Here is a 12,063-nt window from a genome sequence, read left to right on the forward strand (position 1 = left end):
TAATCAATAACAGTGACAATCAGTGGTGCTCAAGTGCAATGGCTGTTTAGTTGATAGCCATTCATTTCCTCCTCATCTACAAAGGCTGTGCTGGAGGTTGGATTCCAGCAACCTTACGGGAAATATAATAAACATGGAAAGATAGGTTTGTGTCTGATACATTGTGGAAGCTACTGTCACTTTAGGAGCTAATAGCTTTACGGAGCTACCTTTGACTCAATTAGTTGATGCTAATGGTGGATTGGAAAACACCACGGTAGCAGAGATAGCAGAATTTAAAATCCATTTTGTAGTGCACGATTATTTGGGAAAGCGTAATGTGAGGGTTTGACCTGACACATTGGGAAACTCCTGCAGGTTTAAATACCCCGAAGGCAGCACGCAACTAACCATCCCGTACATTCCTTACTTTCTCTACATGCCGTTTCCACCCGCCGAGGTTCCCCCAGCGCAGGGACAAACTACCACGATCCCAGCTCACAGCCCGCCTCATCCCACGGGACGGACCCGCTCTCCCCGCAGGTGCCGCCGCCGCTAAGCCCCGCTCCCACGCGAGGGGACCGCAGGCTGCCCGCAGCCCGTCGCCGGCTGAGCCCCGGCCGCAGCGGCGATTCCCCCCGCGGGCGCCTACCTTGGCAACAGCGCTTTGAAACCGGAGCCCCGTCCCCGAACCCCCATGGGAACTGCTGGGGGGCTGCGGAGCTTCCCCGGTGAAGGCAGCACCGAAACCCGGCTCCCGCAGAGCACACATCTCTGCCGCCCCGGGGCTCCCCCGCCTCTCGGGTGCCGCAAATCCGTACTCACTCGGGGCGCGAGGGCTCGCAGCGCTCCTCTCTGCTCCGCTCCTCTCGGCAGCCGCCTCGGCCGCCGCTCGCCCCTACGTGCGCGGGGCACGACAGTCCCCCCGCCCGCCCCGCGCCGCCGAGCGAGGCCGCACCCACCCACCCTACGTGCGGCTCGGCAGCCGCGGCCCCCTCCCCGCGCGCCCGGCTCGCCCCGGCCGCCTACGTGTGTGTGTGCATGCGGGGAGCGGCACGCTGCCCTCAGATCGGGGGAGGGGGGGGCGGCCACCGGAGGATCCGCTGCCCGCCGAGGCGGAAACGTGTCTCTCAGCCGCAGCGGCCCTCGGCAGCGGGGCGCAGGCAGGCCGGCAGCAGGACCCCGTGGGCACCTGCCCGGGAGACCGGCGGCGCCTCACGTTCACAAGGCCGCGAAGCGCGGGCGCAACGCCGCGCTGCCGACCCCTGCGGCGCTGCGCAACAGCCGGCTCCCTGCGCCGCTTCCGCGCGGACAGCGGCGGAGCCCGCCGGCATCCCCAGGCTCCCTGTGGCTGGTGTACAGCGGTGGCTCCTGACCTCCTCCCACACCTCCCCGGGCTGCGCCCGACTGCACCCCGGGGCCAGCTGAGAGGCGCGCTGGTCAAAGAAACCTCTGAGCCTGCGGGCCGGCAGCCGCAGCGGCGGCGACAGAGATAACGGGGGCGGAACACCCCCTGCCCCTCACGGGAGAGCCCCGGCAGCAGGCTGCGCGCATGCGCGGGAAAGCTGCGCAGGCGCGCTGGGGAGGTGGTGTGTGGCGGCGGGGTGGCAGGATGAGCTCGGTGCCGGGTTTGCAGGTGGACTGCGAGGAGCTGCTTGGTGCCTTTCAGGAAGCTGACACCGTCCGGTTCGAGCGCTTCGCTGAGCTGTGGCGGGAGCGCCGCTTCCACACCATTTTCTAGTGAGTGAGGAGGTCGGTGGGCCCACCCGTCCCTGGGCTGCCTCAGCCGCGGCCTGCCCGCTGCGAGCCGCCCTTAGAGGCATCGGGTCCGGCTGCCCTTTCGGGCCCTCTTCCCGTGCCCCACCTCAGGGAGCCCGTCCTTTCCCTCCCAAAGCGCACAGCTCCCCGATGCTGAGTTTGCCCTGGGATAATATTGGGGACTGTGAAGTGGTGTGTTAGGGAGCTGAGTTTCACTTCAGGCATGGCGTTTGGGAAAGGTTTGTTTGGCTGGTGTGTAGGTAAATGGCAGTAAAACATCGGTCCCTGTGTGATACTGAAAACCAGTTATTAGCGCAGTTTATTTTGTGCATTACTAATGCGTGATTTGGACGCTGACATCTAGGAGCTTGGTGCAGTCCTCATAAGATTAAAAAATGATTGGTGGATGTTGGATTTTTGCTGTAAATCTAATTTAGCACAGAGAATTTTATGCAGTACAGTGTGAGAGCTTAAGGGCTGGTTGTCTTTCAAGACTTCCCAGGACGTTGGTCCTATGGTAATATATTTTAAAATATCTAAAGTATGTTTGTGCATTACAGATTTTCTGAAGCCTGCACTTTTATTTTTACTTGCTTTAACTTCCTTCCCTTTTATTTATTTTAGTGGTAGAATAAGAGCGTTGGAGAGGAATAAGCTCACAAAGAAGACTTTAGAAGTGGCACAGCAGTACTTCTTGCCCCCGTATGCTTTCCAGATTCGAGTTGGTGCTCTGTACCTTTTGTATGGGCTCTATAGTACACAGCTCTGTCAGCCAAAACAGAAGGTAACTATTCTTGATGTTTTATTCTCAGGAGTTGCTAGGTATAAGACACATGGTATGTCTCTTGTCTACTTTGTCATTATGAATGGGTAGAGCATTTCCTCTTGCTTTTTTAAAATAAAAATATTTGGAAACAGATGGTCCCTTTGGAAAAGGTATCCTTTCAAACACCTTGGGCTTGAGAACTTAATGGGGTGGTGACTAAAATATTGCTTATGCCTGCTAAATTGTAGCTGTGATCTTGGATATCTTGTTTACCAGATAGGAAGCTGTTCTCTTTTAAGAAATTAAGACTACTAACTTTCAAAATGGGAACAGATGATGTGCTCATCAGCTGTACGATGAACACCATTGCAGCCCCAGTTATTCTTCAGAATTTCAACATAATGAAGACTGACTGAATTATTTCCAGAAGTGGAATTCATAAATAGGTTGAAAGTGTGAATGCCGGAATGGCATGCCTCCTTGCTGCTTTTAGGACAGGAGACAAGTATGTAAAGGAGTTGGAAACCGTGTAAGAAGTGGTTTACTTAGAAACCATGTGATACATGTTGAGCACATTCACAGTTGAGTCTAGATTCTTTAAGTAAGAAACTGAAGTTTAAGTAGTCTACAGGGATATCATTATGCCTCATATCTTGATTTCAGAGAAGTCAGTACCTTTTATGGATATGAATTTAGGCAATTTTTAAAACCACTGCTGTATACCAACTAGCAGAGAGTATAGGAATTACTAAAGAAACTAACAAAGACTAAAAATGAAGTGGGAAGAGTAGGTGTGAGAAGAACAAAAGCATGAAATAATGGAGAGATACTTTTATGAGCATTTCACTAGCAGCAAACCATGGTACAAGTATTGTTTCCTGATACATGGGAGTCTCCTTTCCTAGGTGCGTATTATTTTTCAGACATTTCAGAAGGTGAAGAATTAACTTTTGCAAGTGTAAAAAAAGGGCTTGTGTTACATGTCACTGTCGAAGATAAAGTCAGAATATTTAACATATCGGTATAATAAGCTTATCTGCTTAACATCTTGATAATAATAACATGTTATAGTAGGATCCTTTCTTTAGTTCTGTGATCATATGACATGCTACACCCTGGACATCCAGGCATTTTGTATACTATAGCATGATCACAGTTGTCAGCTGGATTAATTTTTATTAGTTGAAATACGCAGGTAGGTATGATAATATGTAACTGTTCTGTTGCAGATCAGAATCGCTCTAAAGGATTGGCCTGAAATCCATAAATTTCAACAGGATCTGATAAACTCCCAGCATTATGACGCAGCATACATTTTTAGGGCACTGCGACTTGCCAGAGCGTTCCATTTCACAGCAATGCCAAAGCTTGTGAGTTATTACATTTACTAAATTAATTACTTACAATTTTTAATAAAATAGCTTTCAATGGCTAACAATTCAATAGCACTTAATTTAGCTTTAAGGCTATGTTGAAATGTAATATCTTGCTTTAAGTAGCTAGGTATGTGACGTGAAGCTTGGAGGATGTTTGAATGTAGCATGTTTCTCACCTGAAAGTATTTTTTCAGTATCTAATGTTCTTACTATAGCTGAGATGTCTTACCATTAGTGGAAGTGAGTCTGGATGCTGGATTACATTATTGACTAGGGCATCTTTTTTATTTAAATGCTGACTCCAAGCACTTGACAGTAAAGCTGTATATTACTGCTGATGAGATGGTTTTATGCCCTTCAGCATTTCTTGATTGTTGGATATGCAGTAAGAATTTTCAAGAGGAGGTGGCATTTTCAGTCTGCTTTTAGGTTACTAAATATTATCTTTTGATTTAGCTAAACTACAGAACTAAGAAGAAGATTCAGGAAAACGAATTTAAAGAAGAATTTAAGGAGCCGAGTAACAGAGTAAACAGCCTTATCACTAATGATGTATTGGAGGTACATACTTTTAAACTACAGATTAATCGGTGGGGCTTGTTTTGTTTTTCTGATGTTGTCTAAGAGGTACAGCTTCTCTAATCAGCACAGTCTTGTTCTTTGTAAATCTTCTTATGGAATGCAGACTAGGGTAATAGCCTTAAATTTTATAAAAAAATGGAGTAATTCAAGCCAGGTGTAAGTTCTTCTATTGCTCATTATTACTCAATAATAGATTTTTGTTTACGGGTTTTTCCAGTTGCTGCAACCAGATATGTATCATCACTAAGGCTGACTACAGTGGTACAAAAATCAGTAATCTGGGAGACAGCAGGGTGAGAAGACCTGCTTCCTTGAAAGGAGGAAGTAAAATACTTCCTCAGAGGTGAAAATAGATTACCATATCAGAGTGAATCCTCTGTGAGCGCTGATCCTGAGTATCATTGATACTTCCTTCTCAGTTTGCGTAATGCAAGATACTCTTCAGTGCTGGGTAGCGGTATTGTTAGGCTCCCTAAAACTGAACTGATCTAAACAGAATCTGTTTCTAATACTCTTTCTAGTTCAATGGTCTCTTTAGAATGGTTTGTATAAGCCTCATTTTGTTCTTTGCGGTCTAATATTACTTTATTGCTGGAATATTTTTTTTTCCCCTGAAAAGAGCCTCTCTCTTATTTTTAGGAACTGATGAATATTCATGACCACTATCAGAAAATGAAGTGTGTCATTTCAGCTGACAAATCCCAGCCAGACAAGGCTCTGAGCTTGATAAAAGATGATTTTGTAGCTACTCTTAAAGATATAACCTTGGAACATCAGGAATGGCAGCAGAACAGAATGGTAGGTAATATCAACCATTATTCTATGGCGGCTTAACAGATTGTGTGAACATAAGAGCTGTCTTTCTTAGTGTAATTACCTATGAGCATACTTTGCAAATCTCAGACTTAAGTAGAAGGAACTGTTAACACTGAAGACACAGAATGAGTAAAGCCCTAGGCAGTTATGGTATGGGGTGAAGGATGTGGAATGTGGTACTGCCTCTATATTCATGTAAATGATTGCTGAGAGGTAAGCCCTGGAAGATGTGACTTATGGGTGGTGTTAGAATGACCCTAGAAGTACCTCTGTAACACTTATTCTTGAATCAAGGATAGGCCATAGCGTAAGATCAATGAAGAAAATGGACACGTGTGTAAATATTAGTTTAGTTTTTCACAATTCTTGGATTTTAGCTGTCTTGTATATGATAGACATTTAAAAAAACCCCACTTTTTTCCCCCCCCAGAAATTATTCCTAAATGCTAAAGAAACCGATGAAATGCTAAATAAAAAGGAACAAGGGAATCTGCTAGAATCAGAGGTAAGAAAAATTAACTAGTTTGCTATGATGCACAAGGCAGATCTGATATTTTTTTTACTTCAAATCACAGGCTAAGCAGTGGATGTTAGGGCTTGATAGTGTCAAAGTAACTTCCAGGAATAGCTGATGGGGCTGGTTGGTTTTTCTTGTTTGGCTGGTTTTGTTTTTAAATCAGATTGTTTTGTGTTAATCTTTGAGCATTCACTGCTGTGATAGCTCTTAGATGCTCATAGTAAAAAATCCGTTTCACATAAGGAGGGGAAGAGCTTGTTCTTGGTCAAACTCTTTATGGTTCCTGAAGTTTCAACTAAATGCAATACCCATGGGTTTTTTTTGTTACAGAATTATCTCTCTTCTTGTACTTGGCTGCTTATTTCAATTTTGAATTTAAGTAAGATGTGAAGTTTTAAAGCTGGTTTACTTCTCTTGGGCTTTGTAACAGTGAAGACAATCAAAATTATGCTGTCTTTTTTGTGAAATTTGAAATGTATTTGTTTGTTCTATTAAAGTAACAGTTTGGCAGCATTCTAATAATATAGAACTAGTTACAGAATAACAGTGATAGTGAGATATTGTTCAAGTGGTTGTCTGATGTGGAATTTCATTTAAATATTGCTATAATAGGTATGAAAATTTTCTGACTGATCTCTTGTTTCTTTGCAGGGTTCTGAAAGAGCAAATGCTTTGGCTAGGATCAAATACAAGTCTTATTCTGCGGTTGTTGAGGTTGGTACAAAATTTGAGGATTGGGGTGTATTTGTTTTAAACTTGTATGTAGTGAATTATTACATTAATAAATTAGCATTTTAAATAAAATTTACTTTAAATGTAAATTATGAATTAGAAAGGAATTAGTTAAAATTGTGCTCTTTAATTTAATCTTTTTGATTGTGCTCTTTAATTCAATCTTTGAATGTTCTACTTTTCCTAAAACATAGTGGAAACCTGAAGCTCTTATTGTTCCTGTTAGATTTATGGTAACAGTGCAGATATGGTCTATGCTTGGGGAATTTTAATTTACAAGGTATGTTTTAATGCCTATGCTCTGTTTAAGTAGATGGAATTTCAAGTAGGTGGAATAAAAATACTTACAAGTTTTATTGCTCAAATTCCTTGAAGCTTAGACATTGGAATCTCCAATGATGCTTGTTAAAATGGATCTTGGGGTTTTAAAGTCAGTTGGAAGGTCTTGGAAACATTATGTCCTGGGTTCAGCTGTAACAATTATTTTTCTCCTTCTTAGTAGCTTGTGCAATGCAGTTATTTTTTCAATAATTGCTACTTGAAAAATACTGTTGATTTGTCTTTTTTATGTCAGGCCTGCAAGAAACATCAAAACTTTGCTTGTTGATTAAAATCTCATATTGAAAAGTGCGCTATTAAATGAAACAGAGCTCTTGAATGTATAACAGGCAGTTTTCTAGGCCCCTAAGCAAAATATGACAGTAAGGAGGCTTTATGGTGTAACAGTTTTCAGAGGTGCTCCTTTTGCTTCCGGACAGCAGTGTCCAACATAATGTAGGCTGATGCCAACAGAGAGTGGTTTGAAAAGAAATGAATGTTTAATTGCCTGAATTTAAGTGATACACCCATTAAATCATAGAAGCACATTGCGTTGTTAAAACTGAAGATCAGCAACTGGTGGCAATCCACCCACACACCTTCAATCTTTTCCTCCACCCTGACATGGAAGTTGATGCTGTGGTCCTCGCTGATATCTAAAGTACTGGGTGACATACAGTAATATCTGGCTGTAGAAGTTTAGCTTTTTTGTATCATTCATATGTACGTTTGGCTTTTAGGCTTCCAAATCCAGAAGACATCGACAAGTAAAATTGGAATCTTCTGAATCAGGATCGAATTACGGGAAATCTCCAAGCCGAAGTAAAAAAGCCAGTAGGAGACCACAGCTAGCAAGGAAAAGAGATTCTTTGGGAATCAAAGGTATTTCTCCATTGCATTTGTGAACCTGAAGCAACTATAGAAGTTTATCCATTGCTTTGCTAGCTGAGGTAGCTGGGTTAAATTTTACTGTTGATTAGTAGAGGTAGAAGAATAAAGAAATACTTTGTTATACCAGTATGTAACTAAAATTTGTTTTCCATAGTCTGGTTAGGTTTCTACCTAACAATGTGATTACATGCAGTTTCTTGTTAATCTGTAGTCTCTCTCATACACATATGCCTCTGCTAATTTTTTCTCTGGAAAAGCTTGACGTTGGAAAAACATGATCTGTGTGGCAGTGTCTAAATTTCTCCTGTTGCCATATAACAGACATATTAGAGGTTGATATATGTCAGTTTTTTCTTCTGACAGCTTCTCCTTTTGAAGCTATCTTTTTGATAAAAATCACTTTATCTGGTAATTTTCCTATTATTCTAATAGTTTATACTATTTTAATGAAATCCAAAGTAAAACTTGCCTGTTTCTATTCTGTTTGTGACCTTTTGAAAGGAATATTCTCCAATACTTCTCAAGAGAAAATAATATTGATGTCTTAATGACAATGATTGCTTTGTAAGACTAGTACATCAGTAGTCTTAGACTATCACATCAGTCATTCTCCTTCCATCTGATATTTATCTTGTCCTTTTGTTACTGAAATTTTTAGTCCTCCCATATGAACACAAATCTTTTGTCAATAACTCTTGTAGTTTCAAAACTCTCTTCCAATTGTTTCCTTAATCCCAATATTGCAATTATTACATTATAATAGTTCCAGACTTGTCTAGTTTATAGGTAGGCTTAACTTTTCGCTTCTTGACAGAAGGGTTTTTTATACACCCATGGCCTGTTTCTTACTTGATTCTGTTCCACAATTCTGGTTTTTTGTTTTTGTGTTTTGTTTTCTTTCTTATGAGCACTGTAATTTTAGCTAGGAATAAAAATAAATTGAAGGAGCAGACTTTTTAAAAATAGCTTTTAAAGTGATAGAAGCTGTTCTGCCATTTAAGTTTTTACTTATTAAAGTTTAAATAAAATTGAACAGCAAGATAGTTTTGAATTAACTTTATTTTGAACACAGGGATTTAATTTCAAAGTTACAGACTCTCTTCTGACTTGCTTAGCTTCTCCTAGAAAAAAAAACTCACTGAGAAAATAAATCCCTCTTCAGATGTGAGCATTACACAGTGCTGCCTTTGCTTCATTCTAAAACAGTAGATGAAGTGTTGAGGCAGAATAAGGCATTTTGAATTACCTCTGCACTGAGTTGGTGATTAATACACTTTATACTTATAGTGTTAACTCCTTTTTATTGGGGGCTTCTTTAGGGAGCTGTATGACGGTGCTGTGGCACATAGGTGTTTCTCTACAGCCTTTGACTAGAAAGTCAAGAGAGGAGCAAGTGAGCAATCTTAACTGCTGGACCTGAGATGTAGAAGCAAAAAAAGATGACAGTTCTTCCTAAATATCTGTCTGCAGGTGAAATGCAAGTGGCAAAGGAAACTGTTACTCAGCATATTGGAATGCCTGTAATCACAGAAGAAAACTCAGATGAAGAAGGTACAGTGATTGAAATTTTAACAAAACCAGTGACTTGGATTATAATAGTTCTCTGCATGCTATATTTTTTTGAAACTAAAGCTGATATTTTGGACCATGTGTTGCTGCCTTACAAAATCTGTATTAGTTTTAGCCTGTAAGTTGTAGCATGAAAACTGAAGCTTTGATTTGAGTCTTTGTGCATTCACATGGTGGCAAAATTCCTAGTCATGTTTTTCAACATAGATTGCATTATAGCGCATTCAGAGTTAAAAGTGGTCCAGTTAAAAGGAGATTTACTCTTCTGTAAGAAAGTCTGCCTTGAAATGTTCCAAGGTATAGGGAAAAGTGGTGTTTTTTTGGTCATTCTCCCACTCACAGAAGATACCTGATCTAGTAGCTCTGGGAATTTATGTAACCTGCCTCTCAAGCTTCAACTCTGTGGAACTGAGGGAGCATTGTAATTCCCCCTCTCAGCTGGGTAGTACTTCAAGGATTATGTTCCAGTAGACATGTACAGTAAGTGTCCTCTGCTGTATTAGAAGTTGTCTGACATAGTTGGGATGGGATTCTGAGGACTACAGCAGAAGAGTGGATGATTTTTATATCACTCATGTTACTAGAAATAATGTGATTTTTATTTGGAAGCAATAGTAAAGCAGGTTTCTCAAAGCTGATGGTGGAGCTGGTCTGAGAAGTATCAAATGCATGTAGTACAAATTGAGGTTTTAGAAGCTTCAGGGTCTGTTCTCAGTATTGCTTGAGGAGGACATAAACACCATGGAACAGATGCTGCACCCTCCTTATCTTGAGGTACCTGGTTTAGCTGTGCTCTGGGAAGAGCCAGGGTACTGATTTGCTGCCATGTCTCAAAAGATGGATAGTGTTCTTGGGAGAGTAGCTGGCCAGCAAAAGGCAGGATTTCTGCTGGCAGTTCTGGCTGGTCTAAGACTGGCTTAGTCTTGCTTACAGAGTGGAAGGCAGATTTGATAGACCAGAGGTTCTGGTTCTTAACCTGAAAGACTAGGGTTTACTTAGGTTACTTAAAGTGGGGGCAAAGAATTAGTAACAACTTCTGGAAATCTTGAAGGACATAGGTAAGTGTAAGGAGTATATCTTTTGGAGTTAATTTGCTATCCAAAATTTTGTGTAATGGAAGGATATTTCATACAAGGAAGCATGATCATTATTAAAATACTTTTGTAGTGAGGTAGCACATTTATGTTTGTGCTTTTTAAAAGCAAAGTGTGCTTTGTGATACTGAAACGAGACCGCATTCTCTGATCAGCTTAGTTGTGGACAATATGAATTTGTTAAATTTTAAATGGTCAGATTGAAGTCACAGTGGTGCATTTAGCATTTAATACCATATTTTACTTACTTACTTATTCTTCAAGATGTCGTGGACAAAAAGTTTCTTACGTTTTCTATTTCCCAGAAAATTCTGGGGCTTTAAGAATACCCCTGAGCAATCTCTTCAAGTATTCTGTGCTTAATTTTGTGAGTATTCAATTTGACAAACTTGCAATGAAATCTTGAAGGCGTTCATGAGAAGCAGAAAGCTGTGAAGTACAGTATTTTGTTTATCAATGGAATTGTAATTGACACTTGGAATGATAGTGTGCTGTATAATCCAGTAAGATTATTTTTTTCATATTTAAAACATTGGGGAGAGGAATTGGGAGGGGATCTCAAGAGCTCATCTAATTAATTTCCTTTGCTGGGCAGAGTTAATTTTACTTTAATAATTCCCATGAAGGAAGACAGATTGAAAAGCCTGTCAGAAAATCTCTTTTATTTCCTTTCAGAAGTATCTCTTCCCAAGAGGAAAAGAAGATGTTAGAGGATCCAGTTGGAGAAAAGCTAACATTAATTTTAATGACAAAATGTTAATGTCAGAGGTAACACAAAATGCTTGTTTTGGATGTCTTTGAATGTACAACAAGAGGCGTCTGGGACCAGAAATACAGGTGATGCTGGAATACCGGTAGCATGTGGTATACCTTAGCTGCCTCTTGGTACAGCCTCTGGTGCCTTTTGTTTACCTGGTGAATGCTTCTTTTGGGAGACAAAGTTGCTGTGCTCTGTTTGAGATTGAAAGAGAACATGGTTGCTTGTTGTATTTAGTTTGTATAATGTGAGTTATTGCTTGGAACTCAGGTTGATCTAAAATGATGGGTTTAGCTGAGACACTAAAAGAACAGCTCACAATATTTCCCCAAATGAGACATGTTTGTAATCTTTTGTCTCTGAACATAAAATTAAGGTTATTGACTGTTGAAAATTAGTACAATAAAGTATTTTTCACGGTTTGCTTGCTCCATTTTATAGTGTGTAACTTCAGCAATGTTTATTGTGGTTTGATCCCACAGGTGCAGGAAGTGTACTTGATGATAAGCCTTTTATTATACTCTGTCTCCAGCAGATACGGAATCATTGTGTATTCAAATAAAGAAATGTAAAGTGTATTTATTAATTCTGCAGATGACCCTAAGCTGTACATGGCCAGGACTGGAATTCAAAATGATCTTTATAAACTGGAGAGGCATGGAAGAAGCTGATACTTGTGGTTTTCTGTTGTCAGTTTAAACTCATTCTGCCTCTATGCATTTCTGCTCCTAATTTTTGGCAAGCAAATACAAGAAACATGAAGAGACCTCTTAAGGAAAACTTAACCAGACTTTCTTGATCAGTATTTTCTGCTCATCTTGATGCAGTTAGAATCCTGTTGGTAATACTGTGTTTGTCAGTTTTGTCAATTCCAGACGCTGCTTTGAGTGTGGGTATAGAGGAAGCTT

General features: G+C 41.0%; 1 protein-coding gene across 1 annotated transcript; it reads left to right on the forward strand.

Moving 5' to 3' along the window:
• Positions 1–1,453: 1,453 nt before the first annotated feature.
• Positions 1,454–11,733, forward strand: SNAPC1 (small nuclear RNA activating complex polypeptide 1). Its single transcript, XM_005149618.3, has 10 exons — positions 1,454–1,719; positions 2,362–2,521; positions 3,733–3,873; positions 4,336–4,440; positions 5,101–5,259; positions 5,708–5,782; positions 6,446–6,508; positions 7,585–7,726; positions 9,206–9,286; positions 11,074–11,733. The coding sequence occupies exons 1-10, from the start codon at positions 1,532–1,534 to the stop codon at positions 11,106–11,108; spliced, it is 1,149 nt and encodes a 382-aa protein (XP_005149675.2). The 5' UTR covers positions 1,454–1,531; the 3' UTR covers positions 11,109–11,733.
• The last annotated feature ends 330 nt before the right edge of the window (positions 11,734–12,063 follow it).

The sequence above is a fragment of the Melopsittacus undulatus genome, chromosome 4 (genome assembly GCF_012275295.1).
Source record: "Melopsittacus undulatus isolate bMelUnd1 chromosome 4, bMelUnd1.mat.Z, whole genome shotgun sequence".
NCBI lineage: Eukaryota > Metazoa > Chordata > Aves > Psittaciformes > Psittaculidae > Melopsittacus > Melopsittacus undulatus.

Bases quoted from the DNA above. Each gene is read 5' to 3' on its own strand.
- SNAPC1 (XM_005149618.3), top strand. From the start codon at position 1,532: ATGCGCGGGAAAGCTGCGCAGGCGCGCTGGGGAGGTGGTGTGTGGCGG. The intron at 3,874-4,335 runs GTGAGTTATTAC...CTTTTGATTTAG, and splicing joins TCACAGCAATGCCAAAGCTT to CTAAACTACAGAACTAAGAA. The intron at 4,441-5,100 runs GTACATACTTTT...TCTTATTTTTAG, and splicing joins TCACTAATGATGTATTGGAG to GAACTGATGAATATTCATGA.